This window comes from Rhinoderma darwinii, chromosome 2 (assembly GCF_050947455.1).
Source record: "Rhinoderma darwinii isolate aRhiDar2 chromosome 2, aRhiDar2.hap1, whole genome shotgun sequence".
In the NCBI taxonomy this organism is placed as follows: domain Eukaryota; kingdom Metazoa; phylum Chordata; class Amphibia; order Anura; family Rhinodermatidae; genus Rhinoderma; species Rhinoderma darwinii.
The window spans coordinates 424,463,154-424,482,211 of NC_134688.1; the positions used below are offsets into that span (position 1 = coordinate 424,463,154).

Consider the following 19,058-nt stretch of genomic DNA (forward strand, 5'->3'; position numbering starts at 1 on the left):
TCAGACCCCCACTATATCCAAGCTAAGGCAAAAACTGTTAAGAGAATTTAACCCCCGAAATGAAAATCACCTTTAAGTAGAAGCCCTTTGAGTGGCTCTCTATTTGTCAAGTTAGTAAAAATCAATTTATTTCTTGGTCATAACCATTTCTAAGACAGCTAGGTCACAACCAATACAGTTGCCATAGGAAACGCCAATCAGCTTTTCCCTTAGTAAGATAAATACACATGCAAGAATACTCTCAATGCCCTCATAACTCTGCATGAATGGCGGCACCTGTGAGAGATTTAAATGCAGCGATAAGACCGTGTTCACACCAGCGTTGGAACCCGTGGACGAAAACCGTTACAGCTTTCCGTTGGAGGAACCCATAAACGGAAAGGCAAACAAACCACAGCATCTGTTCGCGTTACCAGCTTCCATTGCAAATTGGTTCCGTTCCGTAAGGTTTCCATTTCTTTTTAGCGGAAACAGTGTAGTCGACTTGGCGTCGAAAGGATGGTAAAACCACTCATACATTTTAGCATTTGAAACACCAAGACAGGAATCTCCGGCACAGTGGAGAATATTCAGTGTGAATACAACCTGCACTGCAATTTATACCCCCCCCCCCCCCTAGTCTGAGCAGAAATGCAGTCAAAGCAGTTGTCACTTCCCTTCCTGAACTGAGAGGTGCGATCTCTCCTAGTCCAGACTACAAGAATGAGTGCCACAAAGTAAGGCCCCCCGAGGGCTCCAGCATAGTTCCCATCCGGTGTTGCACAGAAACGTGGGAGGAAGTCTAGTACCGGAATGTATTTCATGGGAGTGTTTCTGGTATCAGTTGCAACCATTTTAATGCGGGACGTCTACCTTAGGTGGCCAGAAAAACGTTGCATTCATCGGTTTCCTATTAGTCTATGGACACCGGACCGATGAACGAAATGTCATCAGTTGTGACTGACTCAGGCTAAAAACTACTGGCCGGATGCAAGCGATATATGTAATTATTAAATGTATACAAGGAAGCCGATGCATGTTCTACAAATGTAACAACTTTCATGCTGCATTTGAGGAAGAAGCTGCACAAAAACACAGCCATCCCAATGCAAAACAACAACAAACCCAACATGTGAATCAAACAGAAACATCATCACCCCAACTCCTCATGTACAAAGCAGAGCCGTGTGCACAGGGCCTGCACCGAGGACACACACTAGGCCCTACATGTGCTGCTGCGCCTACAGTGGAGAGATTTACTCTCCAAGGGAGAATATCGAGCATGCAATATATTAATGCCACAGAAAAAAAGCTTCTGAACGCTGGAGGTGTCTGGGAGGTAGTACAGCCCCATACAAATCTATAGGTGTCACATTACAGCCCCCCCCACAAATCTATAGGTGTCACATTACAGCCCCCACAGAAACCTATAGGTGCCATATTACAGCCCTGTAAAACGAAACTTGTATGGAGCTGTAATCTGACTGAATAGAGCAAGACTTTTTGGAGTTACAATATTACAGCTTTCTAAATGGACACATTATATATATATATTTTTTATGTTCTTGAACACAATTGCAATTTGTAATTTCCTAGATCAGATCACAACAAAGCAAATGGATCAAATACAGCCAGATATCAACACCAGTCGCCTCAGCTATACGTTCCTGCATGTCATATCCGTACATATAATAAGAGCTTCTTTCTATACGGTCTATAAGAGGACATGCATATACACATTAATAATAGAGCATATATACACCTACACTACATTGTAAAATCACATATGCGCAAAGCTTGTTCGAGCAGTGACTTTGGACTAAGCCACGGAACAGCCCTTTAAGCCGCACGCTGCATGTGACTACACGGACACAGGAGTTATACAGCACGGTCACTACCTTATCCAGTCCGCAAATGCCATCGGTCACCTTGACTGCAGGGTCCCGAGTCCGAGCGGCAGAAGGGTGGGTGGCAGCAAACAGGGCAGTGGTTCTCGCACATCCAGCAGTCAGCCAAATGCACAGACTCATCCTATGTGGGACGTTACAGGACGGAGGACTGTTGATGTGTGGATGGGAGCTGCGGAGGCCCCTCAACCCCTGAGCTCTATCTCCCGTCGGCTGTACTATCCCGGCTCCTGTTCGCTCTCACCATTCAGCACCGTGCCGGAGCCGGGAAGTCTTGCCTCGCAAGAACTTACAGTTCACGCGAGACTTTCACAGAAGTACTGCGCATGCCTAAATTATTACAACCAACGCGAAAACGTACGAGATTCTGCGTCACGTCACAGCAAAGCACGCATGCGCGGAACCGCCCTTACCCTACCCACCAATCACAGGCGAAAACGTGACACCGCCCGGCGTAGTTTTGTTCCGTGGTTTTACGTGTGGCGTTCCAGTCTACGCAAAAATAGATCAGTCAGCAAAAGTAGAAATACTGTAATGGCGGCGTCCTGTCACAGCTCTATCAGATGTACCGTTATTAAAACAACACATGCAGAGATTAATCTCATTGCCATTCACCTTAGGTGGGGGCAGGGTGATACATTCACCACAGGGCTCACCAGGGGCGTAACTAGGAAAGACTGGGCCCCATAGCAAACTTTTGACTGGGGCCCCCCCTCCCCTGGGTGTCACACAACCCCCCCCCCTTGTAGATAGTGCCTTTTTTACAGCCCCCCCCCCTGTAGATAACGCCATACAGCCCCCCCTCTGTAGATAGCGCCATACATCCCCCTGTAGAGAACGCCATACAGCCCCCCCATAGAGAACGCCATACAGCCCCCCTGTAGAGAACGCCATACAGCCCCCCCCCTGTAGAGAACGCCATATAGCCCCCCCCTGTAGAGAACGCCATACAGCTCCCCCCTGTAGGGAACGCCATACAGCCACCCCCCCCCCCTGTAGGGAACGCCATACAGCCACCCCCCCCCCCTGTAGGGAACGCCATACAGCATTCCCCCCCTGTAGGGAACGCCATACAGCGTCCCCCCTCCCAAAAAAATGCGACACAGACCCCGGAAGTCCGAGGTTTGTGATGGAGAACTTCAGGGGACTTTCAGTCCCCCGTTCTCCCTATCAATGCCAGCGATCACACATGTATCCCCTGTCCTGTGGAGATCCTGTGGAGAGGGGGATACATGTCCTGTGGAGATCCTGTGGAGAGGGGATACATGTCCTGTGGAGAGGGGGATACATGTCTTTTGCTCTATTTTGCGCCTTCAGGACCAGACACCGTTTAGCCATTTTTAGCACGTGTTGGGCTAATGACGTGATTTTTGCGATGTTTTTTCCGTAGATAATGCAGGTTTCTTTTTTTTATCATTTTTATACACACCTTTTTTGCTATTTTAGAATTTTTATTCATAAAGTTTGAAAATAATAGTAAAAAAATAAGCTTTTTTACATTTCAGCTATTTTTTTTTGGGTAATAACATAGTTTTACCCTAAAATAGACCTTGTATTTGTGATCGTCATGGTCTACCGTAAATTTTTATATATTACATGTCTATATTAGGGTAATTGGGTCAGCGCTAGCGTTACAACAATGATTGGCAGGGGGGAACGTTTTTTTTGGGGGGTGGGTATTTTATGTGTATTTATTATTTTTTTTTTTTTTGCACTTTACTTTATTATTTTTTTATTACTATGGTCTGTCCCTCAAAGGTCAAAAAAGACCTTTGGGGAACTTTATATATATTTTTTCTTTCTTTTACACCATGTTTTTCCACTGTAACTGGAGCTGCACAGTAGCCCCAGTTACAGGGGAAATCAGCCCTCTCATAGTGACGATTGTCACTAATAGGGCTGTGCTGGGTCTAGTAAGACCCAGCAACAGTCTGCCACTAACGGCACCCGGCGATCATGTGACCAGTCACATGAACACCGGGAGGAATAGAGACAGCGGCGCTGCTGCTGTCTCTATTCCTGTACACAGCGCGCATTCAGCGCTGTGTACAAGTGATCAGAGAAGACAGAAGCAGCGAAAGCTGCTTCTATCCTCTCCTCAGGGTCCCCGGCAGTCACTGACAGCCGGAGACCCGACATTCAGCTGCCCGATCGCGCGGGCAGCAAGTTAAAACCCGAGCCGTAGAAAGTCTATGGCCCGGGTTTTAAGGACCCTGACCGCTGGCCGTAAAAATACAGCCAGCGGTCGGGAACAAGTTAATGGCAGAGCGGGGAGATACCTCCCTGCTCTGCTGTAGTGTTCAGTGGCGTCCCGCTGTAGCAGCCATAGCGGCTGCTAGCGGAGCCTCCGGCCATGGTGGGGGCCCGTGCCGGCGGGCGACACGGGCCCCCTCATGCCGCGGGCCCCGTAGCAGCCGCTACTGCTGCTACGGCGGTAGTTACGCCACTGGGGCTCACACTCTAATATAAGCTTTGGTATGGAATTTGCTCGCTCCCTAAATAAAAAATCTTCAGCCATGCATACTTAGTTAACATAAATAAAAAAATTGCGCACATTTTGTTGCCCACAATAAATCACGCGCACACAGTATATTCTATTATTTCCACTGAAAATACGCCAAAAAGTGGTACACGTGCCAAAATTTAAAAAACACATGCAACTTTTTCTACATGAATACTGTTGGGCCGCCGACATGTCAGAGCGGTCACACATGGAGACATTTTATTTACTTTGCAACAAGTGAGCAGTAAGCGTGCGCCAACGTATAGAACTTGTATAAGTTGCGACTCCCCTCTATCCGTGAATTCACAGGTCAGATTTTCGGTGCAAATTCTGCATCCTTTATTCTCAGGATGGGTGTGGGTCCCAGAGGCCAGACCATAAAGAGATGGTATATCCTAGCCATATGTCATGATATAAGAGGGGAATAACCCTTTAACTCTATAGCTGTGTGAAAGGAAGCAGGGGATTGAGTAGCTCTGTATTTGAAAAATTGATTTTCGTTCATTATAAAATTATATTAAAGCTCCATGCACACGAACATGCTTTTGTGGCCGCAATTCCCCCGAAAATCCACAGGAGAATTGCGGCCCCATTCATTCCTATGGGGCCATTCACACAACCGTCGTTTCCACGGTCCGTGCATGGCCCAGGAGCCCGGACTGCAGAAAGAACGGGCAAGCCTTATTACAGCCGTATTCTGCGGTCCAGGCTCAAAGGAAATAATGCACGCGGCCCGCAAGTAACACTCCGCCGCCGGCCGACCCAAAAATCACGTCCATGCACATGGCTACGGTCGTGTACATGAGGCCTAAGAAATGAATCAGCACAGAATGTTGGACCTAAAAAAAAAACAACATGAAAAGGTTCAAATTCACACAAGGGAGATTTGTTGCAGATTTCCTGTGCAGATTCCACCTTTACAATACAAAGGATGAAATTATTAAAAGATCAAAATGGATAATCCATTCAGGCATTTTCCAAAAGCTATAATGTAACTTAAAGGGGGGTATTCCCACAATCATACATTTATCACCTATGCATAGGATGTGATAAATGTATGATTGCTGTGAACCCACTAGTGGGACCGCCACCGGCCTCTAGAACAGGGTCCCCCCTACCCAGGTCTGCCTCACTGCACGGTGCACACTTGCAGTTAGGATTTTGAATGGAGCGGCAGTTGAACATGCGCGCTGCTGCACCATTTAACATCTATGGGGATGACAGAAACAGCCGAGTGCTACACAGCTGTTTCCGTTGGCCCCATAGACAACGAATGGAGAAGCAGCGCGCGTGTTCAACTGCCGCTCCATTCAAAATCCATGCATGATCAGTGTGGAGGAACAGGGCTCAAGACCCCCATTCGATAAATCAGTGGGGTCCCAATTGTAGGACCCCCAGCGATAATACATTTATCACCTATCCTGCGAATGGATGATGAATGTTAATTGTGGTAAAACCCCTTTGAAGGGGTTTTATGTTACTCTGCTATTGATGGCCTAACTTTAGGATAGGTCATCAATATCATATCGCTGGGAGTCCAACTCCTCTCACCCCCACCGGTCAGCTGGTTGACGGGGCCATAGCGCTCCAGTAAGCGCTGGGGCCTCTGTATTGCTTACCAGGCACAGCTCCATTCATTCATTTGTGGCAGTGCCTGGTAGCGCAGTTCAGTCAGATAAACAGAGAGGTATTACACTTACATTTCTGATGAATTAGGCCGGATTCACACGAGCGTGTGCGTTTTGCGCGCGCAAAAGGTCCATAAAAGCTCCGTGTGTCAGCAGCATATGATGCGTGATCATCATCATCATCATCATCATCACTGTTTTTATGTTTGTAAACAGAAAAGCAAGTGGTGCTTTTCCGTTTTCATTCATAGTTTTGATTACTGTAGCGCGCATCACACGGAAGTGCGTCCGTGTGCCGTGCGAGGTTTTCACGCACCCATTGACTTCAATGGGTGCGTGATGCGCGAAAAACGGGCAAATATAGGACATGTCGTGAGTTTTACGCAGTGGACATACGCTGCGTGAAAATCGCGGACAGTCTGAACGGCCCCATTGACTAACATGGGTCCGTGCGACGTGCGTGAAAATCACGTGCGTAGTACAGACGTATTATACGTTCGTCTGAATAAGCCCTAAGACTGAAATTAGGAGGTATATGAATGCAGACCATAAAACTTGTCATGTAGTAGGAGTCGGCTCTCTCCATCCTCTTGTACTGTTCAGTCTATAAAGGATCCTCGTACAAGAAAGACATCAGTGAAGCGCACCGTTGCTGCATGCTTGCCCATAAGTCATGTGAAGCCAGTGCAGTTCTTTTTTTACAGCAGTTATATAAGTTCTGCCCACCTATTTCTGTAAGGCCTTATTCACACGAACGTGATACGCACGTGAAAATCACGCCCGTCGCACGGACCTATGTTAGTCAATGGGGCCGTTCAGACAGTCCGTGACATATGCTGCGTAAAACTCACGGCATGTCCTATACTTGGCCGTTTTCCGCGCATCACGCACCCATTGAAGTCAATGGGTGTGTGAAAATCACGCGCAGCACACAAAGCATTTCAGATGTTGCGCCTGATTCGCGCAGCAGTAGATAAAGAAATGAAGGAAAAAATAAAAGCACTTCCTTCATTTCTTTTTCTAAACATCAAAACCGCGTGTCATAAGGATGGCATGTGTGAGAAAATCACGCAGCAAACACTGATGACACACGGAACTGCAACGCGCAAAAAAGGCAGCATTTTTTGCGCGCGCAAAACGCACATGTTCGTGTGAATAAGGCCTTAGAGAATAGCGTCTGTTTTATAGAAGAACTGCCTATTCACTAATACAAATGAAGCATTACAGAGCAGTTTTCCAGGAGGCCTATTGGTAACAGAGTGTAAAAAGAGTACGTCATGTTCTAACAAAGGAGAATATTTAATTTAATCTTCTGAAGCTCAATACAAAAAAAAAATAAAAAATATATCCATCATTTATTGAGTCTCGAGAAACCAAGGGGAGTAAATCAGCTCCAGTGTATGTGCGGGAGAAAAACAAATTAGAGTGTAAGTCCCACTAGGGAAGGGACGGATTTGCGTGCACGGAAGCAGCGCCGCAGGGTAGGACGCCGTTGTATGAACGACGGGAAAAAAAACCAGTGGACAAGCCAATTGTAATGCTTGGACAAACTAGTTCTGCCAGAGAAGGAGCTGCTCTACATTCTAGCACCTAGAGCGGGCCCCGAGCCATCGACCCCCTTTTATGAAATACCCTATAAAAAGCAAAAAAAAAAACAAAAAAAAAAAAAAAACAAAACACAACTCGTATTAAGGGGATTTTCCGAGTTATTTAACCCCTTCAGGACGCAGCCTGTTTTGGCCTTGTGGCACAGACAATTTTTTTCAAATCTGACATGTGTCACTTTATGTGGTAATAACTCCGGAATGCTTTTACTTATCCAAGCGATTCGGAGATGGTTTTCTCGTGACATATTGTACTTTATGTTAGTGAAAAAAATTTGGTCGATAAATTCAATATTTATTCATTAAAAACACCAAAATTTAGAGAAAATTTGCAAAAATTTGCATTTTTCTAAATTCAAATGTATCTGCTTGTAAGACAGATGGTAATACCGCACAAAATAGTTACTAGTTAACATCCCCCATATGTCTACTTTATGTTTGCATTATTTTTTGAACATCCTTTAATTTTTCTAGGACGTTACAAGGCTTATAACTTTAGCAGCAATTTCTCACATTTGCAAGAAAATTTCAAAAGGCTATTTTTTTTAGGGAACAGTTCAGTTCTGAAGTGGCTTTGAGGGCCTTATATATTAGGAACCCCCACAAATCACCCCATTTTAAAAACTGCACCCCTTAAAGTATTCAAAACGGCATTTAGAACGTTTCTTAACCCTTTATGCATTTCACAGGAATTCATGCAAAGTGGAAGGGAAATTTGCAAATTATTTTTTTTGCAGAAATTCAATTTTAATCCATTTTTCCTGTAAGGCTGGGTTCACACAACCTATTTTCGAACGTAATGGAGGAGTTTTACGCCTCGAATTACGTCTGAAAAAACCCCTCCAATACGTTGGCAAACATCTGCCCATTACTTTCAATGGGTCTTACGATGTACTGTGCCGACGACCTGTCGTTTTACGCGTCGCTGTCAAAAGACGGCGCAAAAATAACAGCCTCGTCAAAGAAGTGCAGGACACTTCTTATAACGTAATTGGAGCAGTTTTTCATTGACTTCAATGAACAGCTCCAAATTATGTCCGTAAAAGACGCGGCGAAAAACGCCAGTACATGCATTTACGTCTGAAATTCAGGAGCTGTTCACACAGAGTTTTTTGCAGGAGGAAAATTCCTCCTGCAAAAACTGCTCCAGACGGTTTTTGCACAGTGTTTGACAAAAACTCGTCAAAACACTAGGAGGGGTTTTTTTTAGCCTTTCTGACTGATTGAAATGGGGTTTTGGAGGCGGAAACCGCCTCAAGATGGGCCATGTCGCTTCTTTTAACTGTGACGCGTTTTATTTGCGCGCGGTAAAAAAAACTCGTCCAACTCCCATTGAAATCAATGGGAGGCATTTTCAGGCGGTTTTTGCTGAGCGGTTTCCGCGCCAAAAAACTCTGTGTGAACAGGGCCTAAAAGGAGTTGATCAGGGAAACAGGGCGATTGTTGTTTTTATTAGTTAAAACTTTCATTTATTTTTCTTTAACATTTTTTTTTGAATTGTTTTACTTTTTTTTTTTTACACTTACCTGGGGACTTGAAGATCTGGTCTTCTGATCCCCCGTACAATAAACTGCACTACGGTAACTGCCATCGCAGCGGGATGTCAGTGGTGTATGACAGCCGCTGAAGATAAAGCGCGCACAGCTCCTGTGCCGGCTTTATCTACAGGGCCTGACTGTACGCCCGTGTGCGGGAACGCACTTTGAATTTGGACATACAGTCATGCCCAAAACCGGGAAGGGGCTAAAGAAACACTTCAGGAAAAACGTACACACTGTGTTATGTCTAGTGCAGGCAGTGGGCGGTGCATGACTCAGGGATTTAAAGAACACCAAAGTATTCGTTTTTCCTTAAGTGTAATTTTAATAACGGTGTTTTACCGATTTATAAAAAGTTACAGCTGTGTTACATGTTATCAATGTCTAAAGGAAGACTTGTCTTACAGAAGTTGAGGCCATGTACGTCAGGTCAGACCTGGTGCCTGTTTTATAACAGCTTTTAGCGTTACGGACATTTATCATGAGATTTGCAGTAATGTAAGGGGCCTCTAAACCCTGTTATAAAAGAAAGCTAAAATAAAAAAAAAAGTCACTTTGTAATATAAACCTTATTTCGGTTGTTCATATATCACAATATATGTTTTCGTTCTGGTTGCCAAGTCCAGGGACATCTATTGTAAGGCTGAGGCCCTCTTTATATGAAGTTTCTAAACCGCATTTATCGTGTACATCGTAAAAGTTCCCTACGTACACGATATATGTGTCCATAGGGCTCCATTAACCAGACAGATCCCAAACGAGTGTCGTTTTGGCCCCCGTCAGGCTGATGTCATTTTATTTTTATTTTTTTGAAGGATGGAGTAGCGTAGTAGACTATGCTATTCCAACCTGAGGGATCCTGATGGATGCCAATGTTTGTCGTGTATGTTGGGAGCTTTCCCAACATCAGGAGCTTCAACAGGGCCAGAGTCCCCAGGCAGAGCGCTAGCTGATGCTATGCCCAGGGACTCCGGCCATGGGGAAACTCCTGACGTACAGTGACGTCAGGAGTTTCCCCATGGCCGGAGTCCCCAGGAGAGGTCTTCCATCATGTGGTATACAGTAGAATACGTTGCAGTATTCCATCGGAGGTATATGTCGGGAGTCCCTCATAAATGTGTCCATAGGGTATAACGGCCTGACTGCGAGCACCGAGACCCCCACCAAATCGCTAGAACGAAGCAGCTGAAGCCCTCGTGTGAGCGCTCAGCCGCTTCGTGTCTGTTCGGCTTTTTCCGGAAATAAATGTATCTGTGTACGGACTCAATAGAAAGTCTATGAGCCCGTACTCAGGTACATTGGCTCTCCGGGAAAAGCCGAACAGACACGAAGCAGCTGAGAGCTTACATGAGGGCTTCAGCTGCTTCGTTCTAGCGATTGGTGGCAGTCTCAGTGCTCGGACCCCCACCAAACCAAACTTCTGACATGTCACTATGACATGTCAGAAGTTTGTCAAACGTTTAGCTACACTTTAAAAAACAAAATTTGTGTCAGTCTCAACTTTTGGCCAGGACTGTACAATACCTCACGGAGTACATACAGGTCATTGCTTTGCCAAGTGTAAGGCTGCCCATACAAATTAGATGTAAGTCGGCCTGACCCGCAGAATTCAGAGGGACCGGCTGACCATCTAATGTATATGGTGGTGTCCCAACTCTCCCCTCAACGGCAGATGTCAGGGGACAGAATGTTGAATTTCAACATGCCCGTTCCTTTTGTTTGCAAATAGGTAAGCCACTGCCACGGACATCTAGCACCAGCTTTCTCACGTTTGTATACACATGCACGCACGGCCGAGCGTGTATGTGTATAGGGGAGTCGGAAGGAATAGCTGTCAGCCAAACGTCTGTTAGTTCGGCCGACAGCTATCTCAAGTGTATGGCCTGCTTTAGGGTGACACAACCAGTGCAATAGAGAACCATAGGAACCAGGCAGGTGGCAGATATTACACTACTTTACTTCAGAAACTCCCACCCTCCACACTCAGTGGGAAGTCCCAGCAGTTCTTTGCCACACTCCTGTAGTGGTCTCAGCCTCCAGAGCTCTCGCCAGATGCTGCTCTCTTTATAGACTTTTCGTTCATGGGTTTCTCTGTAAGCCCTCTATAGACTCCTCTCAGGAGTCTCTCCCCTGTCTACTCCTCACAGCCCCTCCTTTCTTTTAGCACATAGCTCCGCCTCCTCCTTCCCCTGCACACGACCATGCCCACCCGCATCTTCAGCCCATGCTTCTATACAAAGTATAGGAGCACGGCCCGTAAAAAGCAAAAGATAGGACACTTCTACAGCCCAGACAGCTTCCCATAAACAAACCGGAAGGTGTCCGTGGACAATAGAAGTGAATGGGTCCATAATTGCGGTCCGCAATTAGGGACGATTTTTATGGTCGGGTGCACGGGGTCTTTCTCAGTCTCCTATGCTTTCTGTGTACAATCTGTGAAATTATTCATTTAGTAATAATATTCTTTCTACACATAGAACATTGATAAAACTACAGTTACAGCATAATACAGGTTACACAGACTACAATTATATATTTTGAAGAAAAAATCCTCAGAACATCCGCAAAATAGGATATAAAAAAAGAGCTTTATTAGATCATCTTAAAAAAAATAATCCATAGAGGGCACAGGTAAGGAGTGTCACAGCTTACGCGTTTCGAACAGAAGTGTTCTTACTCATAGCATACGTAACAGATTCGATACGTGTTTTAAAAATCAGTTAGCCAATCCTGACACAAGTGGAGAAGGTGTCAAAACACACATTTTTCACCCGAAATTCCCTGAGGCCACCGGGGCAGATACCAGATAACGCGGCCCGATACTAAACGATCCACAGCCCGGTATTGGTCCACGGCCCGGTGGTTGGGGGTCACTGCACTACCATACAGGATGCCTTGTGCCTGAGCCCATACTTGCATTTTTCTTTATACAATTATGCCAGATTACTTGTGAATTTGTATTAAAATAATTGGTGCTCAGAATAAGCTCAATATTCATCATCAAGCCCCCGCCACCTTTCCAGACAGTAAATTTCTGTGTCGACTAAAGGAGAAACATGTCTTGGAAGTCACACGCTGTGCAACTTAGGGCTGCTTCACATCACGTTATTTTACTTCCGTCAGAGGTATACATCGGGAGGAGCCGTATGGTAGGTAGCACCATATCGCACTGTACAGGCATACAGTGGGATACGTCACCCTAATTTACCGGGAACAGCGCTACTCAAAGTGTCGTGCCTGGGGTAGCTCCTGATCTCACTGGCCATATACAGATCATCAAAAAGTTAATTTATTTCAGTAATTCAATTCAAAAAGTGAAACTCATATTATATAGATTCATTACACACAAGAGTGATCTATTTCCAGCATTTTTTTCTTTTAATGTTGAAGATTATGGCTAACAGTTAGGCCTCATGCACACGGCCGTGGCCATTATTTGCTACGAGCCTGGACAGCAGAACACGGCCGTAATAAAACATGCCCGTTCTTTCTGCGGTCCAGGCTCCTGGGCCATGCACGGACCGTGGAAACCACAGACGTGTGCATGGCCCTACAGGAATGAATGGGGCAGCGATTCTCCCGTGGATTTTCGGGGGAAATGCGGCCGCAAAAGCACATTTGTGTGCATGGGGCCTTAATGAAAACCCAAAATTTAGCGTCTCAGAAAATTAGATTAAATAAGCCCAATTTCAAAAATACTTTTTAATACTGAAATGTTGGCCTACTGAAAAAGTATGTCCAGTATATGCCCTCAATACTTGGTCGGGGCTCCTTTTGCATGAGCTACTGCAGCAATGTGGCGTGGCATGGAGGCGATCAGCCTGTGGCACTGCTGAGGTGTTATCAATGCGGCGTGGCATGGAGGCGATCAGCCTGTGGCACTGTGAGGTGTTATCAATGCGGCGTGGCATGGGGGCGATCAGCCTGTGGCACTGCTGAGGTGTTATGGAAGCCCAGGTTGCTTTGATAGCGGCCTTCAGCTCGTCTGCATTGTTGGGTCTGATGTCTCATCTTCCTCTTGACAATACCCCATAGATTCTCTATGGGGTTTAGGTCAGGTGAGTTTGCTGGCCAATGAAGCATAGTGCTACTGTGGTTATTACACCAGGTATTGGTAGTTTTGGCAGTGTGGGCAGGTGCCAAGTCCTGCTGGAAAATGAAATCAGCATCTCCATAAAGCTTGTCAGCAGAGGGAATCATGAAGTGCTCAAAAATGTCCTGCTAGACGCTGCGCTGACTCTGGACTTGCTATAACACAGTGGACCAACACCAGCAGATGACATGGCTCCCCAAACCATCACCGACTGTGGAAACTTCACACTGGACCGCAAGCAACTTGGATTGATGCCTCTTCACTCCTCCTCCAGACTCTGGGACCTTGATATACCAATGAAATGCAAAATTTACTTTCATCTGAGAACAGGACTTTGGACCACTGAGCCACAGACCAGTCCTTTTTCTCGTTAGCCCAGATAAGACGCTTCTGACGTTGTCTCTGGGTCATGAGTGGCTTGACACAAGGAATGCCACAGTTGTAGCCCATGTCCTGGATATGTCTGTGTTTGGTGGCTCTTGAAGCACTGACTCCAGTCGCAGTCCACACCTTGTGAATCTCCCCCAGATTCTTGAATGGTCTTTTCTTGACAATCCTTTCAAGGCTGCGGTTATCCCTGTTGCTTGTGCACCTTTTTCTACCACACTTTTTCCTTCCTCTCAACTTTCCATTAATATACTTGGATACAGCACTTTGAACAGCCAGCTTCTTTAGCAATGTCCTTTTGTGGCTTACCCTCCTTGTGGAGGGTGTCAATGATTGTCTTCTGGACAACTGTCATGTCAGCAGTCTTCCCCATGATTGTGTAGCTACTGAACCAGACTGTTGGACCATTTAAAGGCTTAGGAAACCTTTGCAGGTGTTGTGTGTTGATTAGAGTGTGACACCATGAGTCTACAATCTTCAACTTTTACCCAATATTCTAATTTCCTGAGAGACTTAGGCTATGTTCACACTGAGTTTTTTGCAGGTGGAATTTCTGCCTCAAACTTCCATTTGGAAGATTGAGGCAGATTTTCCTCTGCCTGCACGCCGATTTTCGCCCGCGGCCATTGAGCGCCGCGGGCATAAAACGCCACTTAATACGCTTTCTCTGCCTCCTATTGATGTCAATGGGAGGTCAGAGGCGTAAATGCCCGAAGATAGGGCATGTCCTTTCTCCCGCGAGACGGTTTTACCGCTTGCGGGAAAAATACGCTGCCGCCTCCCATTGAAATCAATAGGAGGAATTTTCAGGCCGTTTTTGACAAGTTCTGCGGCGCGGTTTCCACGTCAAAAAAACTCAGTGTGAACATACCCTAAATTTTGGGTTTTTATTAAAAGTTAGCCATAATCATCAATAAAAAAAGAAAATGCTGAAAATAGATCACTGTGTGTAATGAGTCTATATAATATATGTGTTTCACTTTTTTAATTAAATTACTGAATTAGAATATCATCAAAAAGTAAATTTAACTCATTTAGAAGGACCTGTATGCAAAGCAGCGGAATCCCCAGCGAGAGCATAATCTCCTCTTAAACGCTCCTAACGCCGCTGTCTATATATGGACAGTGATGTCAAAAGATACAATGCCAGAGTTCCCGATCCTGAAGAAGCCCTCGACATCACTGTCCGTATATAAAACAGTGGCATTAGAAGCTTCAAGATCCTGGAATCCCCGGGCAGAGCGTTGGAAATGCTCTTGCAGGGGATTCCGCTCCTTTGCATATATGGACAGTGACATCAGGCGCCCTACCGATGCTCTCGCCAGGGCTTCCATAGTTGGCGATTATATATAGACAGTGACATCAGGCGCCCTACCTATGCTCTCGCCAGGGCTTCCATAGTTGGCGATTATATATAGACAGTGACATCAGGCGCCCTACCGATGCTCTCGCCAGGGCTTCCATAGTTGGCTATTATATATGGACAGTGAGGTCAGGGACTTCCCCAGTGCCGTAAATCCCCATACAGTGGCATCCGTCACATATAGGCTCCCGTATTAAAAAAAACAAACCATATACCGCGCATACGTTTTTTTGCGGGATCCATCAGGATGGTATAGCGTAGTCTACAACATTATTCCATCCTCGAAAGAAAAGATATACCGACATATACAAGACTGACGCAGACCAAAAAGACACTCTTTTGGTCTCCGTCGGGGTAACAGAGCCTTATGAACGCGAAGAACCCATGGAAGCGCTCCCAAGCAGTATCTATATAGGTTTTAATAATATGAATTAAAAATAAATAATTAGAAAACCCCTCTATTCAGCGATATACAACGTTCAGGCATTTGAAGAATGAGAAAACTTTCCTCCATTCATATTGTAAGAAACACCAAACCTGCCGCAGTGCACAGAATACCAAGACTACTTCACCCACACAGCATGTAGAATACCCCTCACAGAATACCAGTCCGTTATATAATGTAGACACATGGGCCCATGCTGCCACATCTCCTAGAATATTCATCTGATAGAACTGGTTTCCACCCCTATAGAGGAAACCATGACGGGGACATGAGCGTCAAGAACACACGTCGTTTAGGATCACCGTCAATATCTATTCGACTGCAGTCGCCCCAGATCTCTCTACACACGACAGAAGCTTTTAGGCGAGTCCCTGGCTCCGTTTGCTGACACCAGGCCACATCCAGCAGCTGACTGGCGGGGGAGGAGACTGCATGTAGCCGGCTTGAGGAGTCAATTAACCCCCTGCAGCAAGCAGCCGGCCCAGAGCGGCTTTACATAACTACACACACCGCCCAGAAAAAGAAGAGCCAGCAGCAGAATAGAACGAGTACATTATAAAGAGCGAGGAGGCAACGAGAGGCACCGGTGCTCCGACATTTGGGTCGCTCTCCGCCTCACACCTCAAAGTGGCTATAAACACCTAGAGTGCAACTCCTAATACACCCATGAAAGACCAAGTCAGAGCCCGAGGCTGAGGTAACAGCACACACCCCAGTGTCTGGCATTACATCACTGCATACACGGAGCATGTTACCACCTGGGGCCACCGTCCAGTCATTCATTTATAATCTCAGACAATGACACAAAGTAGAAAGTTCTAATGTCAATTACTTCATGTCCATGCAAACAATTTTGACATTGTAACAAAGTATCATATGTGTATGGTACAATCCATTGTGCCATGTTGTGGCACATAGACTGGCATCCAGACGCATAAATATGGGCGACTCCATAAGTTGTCAGACAAAAGTTGTCAGCAACCTTTGCCTGGTCCAACACTGTTGCACAACATAGAAGTCAGTGTAAATTACGCACAACATTGGCCGACATAACTACAGACCCCAGAGACATCAGGCCACCCTCACACATCACGACAACCAACCTGTTTGTATGGTCGCACTGAGTCGCACGCGTTATGCAGCTCAATATTGGTAAATGGGGCAACGAGTTAAGTTATAACTTGCCAGGGCTCATTCTGTAAAACAATGAAAATAATGGGCAAATTCCATTGATATCAACAGGGGAAAATAACGAAAAAGGTGCCAGTAAACCACGTGACTACAGTCTTTCATTGCGCCTTCACCAGTCACATTGCACAGGAAGCCATAAACATACATCATGTTCTCGTAAACCATGGCATGGCCAAGTCTTTGGCATAATACAGAAGCAATGCCCACTTTGGCCATCACATTTACATATTCAGCCTTCATGCCCACCTAGATTGACATGAACCCCAGGCCACATCACTACAATAGTAAGTGGCATTATAAGTGCCCCCTCTCCTCCCCAGAACCAGACCTGTTTTCTTCTGGTGTGTTTCCTGGTGCTGTAGGGCGTGTTTATGGTCATGTTTTATCGGCTTTGGCTGGTATTTAGCGCTGCCCTCTGCTCCATGCTGCAGGCCGGCGGGGTAGTAGTGGTAACTGGAGCCGTGTGTAGACGATGAGTGCAGAGGGTGATGATGATAATGGTGGTGGTGCTGCTGCTGCGGGCCAGGCTGCTCCTCCATTGAAAGTGTCTGGGCTCCCCCTGTGCTGGCTGCAGAGCACAGAGCCCCTCTCTGGACGGGAGCGCAGACGTGCCTCTTCCACTGAGGCCGAGCCGGTTGGCTTAGGGACTTTCTAGAAACGATTGACGGTCTCTCTCCAGCAATCAGACATCTCCAAGTGCCCGTCTTCTCCTCCCACCAGCCTCAGTGCAGCCTCCCCATGTCTCCCCCTCCCTGCACAACTTCTGCAACCTCACAGGGCTGGGCTTCAACGTCAGCACTATGGCTCCACTACTAGTGTGCAGCAGCACTTTCTACACACAGCAGCCACATTGTAGAGGAAGGAAAGGGAACTACTCCAGACCATGAGAGTCACAGCTGAATGAACACCAAGTCTGCTCACAACAATGTAAGAACACAATACTATCCTATATACAGCCTGATACTACAATGTAAGAACACAATACTAACCTATATACAGCCGTGATACTACAATGTAAGGACACAATACTGTCCTATATACAGCCTGATACTACAATGTAAGGACACAATACTATCCTATATACAGCCTGATACTACAATGTAAGAACACAATACTAACCTATATACAGCCTGATACTACAATGTAAGAACACAATACTAACCTATATACAGCCGTGATACTACAATGTAAGAACACAATACTATCATATACACAGCGTGATACTACAATGTAAGGACACAATACTGTCCTATATACAGCCTGATACTACAATGTAAGGACACAATACTGTCCTATATACAGCCTGATACTACAATGTAAGAACACAATACTATCATATACACAGCGTGATACTACAATGTAAGAACACAATACTAACCTATATACAGCCGTGATACTACAATGTAAGAACACAATACTATCATATACACAGCGTGATACTACAATGTAAGAACACAATACTAACCTATATACAGCCGTGATACTACAATGTAAGAACACAATACTATCATATACACAGCGTGATACTACAATGTAAGGACACAATACTAACCTATATACAGCCGTGATACTACAATGTAAGAACAAAATACTATCCTATATACAGCCTGATACTACAATGTAAGAACACAATACTAACCTATATACAGCCTGATACTACAATGTAAGAACACAATACTAACCTATATACAGCCGTGATACTACAATGTAAGGACACAATACTGTCCTATATACAGCCTGATACTACAATGTAAGAACACAATACTAACCTATATACAGCCTGGTACTACAATGTAAGGACACAATACTATCCTATATACAGCCTGATACTACAATGTAAGAACACAATACTAACCTATATACAGCCTGATACTACAATGTAAGAACACAATACTATCCTATATACAGCCTGATACTATAATGTAAGAACACAATACTATCCTATATACAGCCTGATACTATAATGTAAGAACACAATACTATCCTATATACAGCCTGATACTACAATGTAAGAACACAATACTATCCTATATACAGCCTGATACTACAATGTAAGAACACAATACTATCCTATATACAGCCTGATACTACAATGTATGAACACAATACTATCCTATATACAGCCTGATACTATAATGTAAGAACACAATACTATCCTATATACAGCCTGATACTACAATGTAAGAACACAATACTATCCTATATACAGCCTGATACTACAATGTAAGAACACAATACTATACTATATACAGCCTGATACTACAATGTAAGAACACAATACTAACCTATATACAGCCTGATACTACAATGTAAGAACACAATACTATCCTATATACAGCCTGATACTACAATGTAAGAACACAATACTATACTATATACAGCCTGATACTACAATGTAAGAACACAATACTAACCTATAT

The 19,058-nt window shown here is 45.0% G+C and overlaps 1 protein-coding gene across 2 annotated transcripts in view; it reads right to left on the reverse strand.

The window, feature by feature from the left end:
• The window catches only part of NUFIP2 (nuclear FMR1 interacting protein 2), a 35,257-nt gene extending 17,916 nt beyond the window's left edge, over window positions 1-17,341 (reverse strand). Inside the window, exon 1 of one of the 2 annotated variants that reach the window (XM_075854305.1) lies at window positions 16,967-17,341. In XM_075854305.1, the coding sequence (XP_075710420.1) occupies window positions 16,967-17,177 (211 nt within the window). In that variant the 5' untranslated portion in view covers window positions 17,178-17,341. Of the gene's footprint in view, window positions 1-1,907; window positions 2,194-16,966 lie in introns of those variants that run through there. The other variant, XM_075854306.1, reaches the window with a different exon arrangement.
• Between the last annotated feature and the right edge of the window lie 1,717 nt (window positions 17,342-19,058).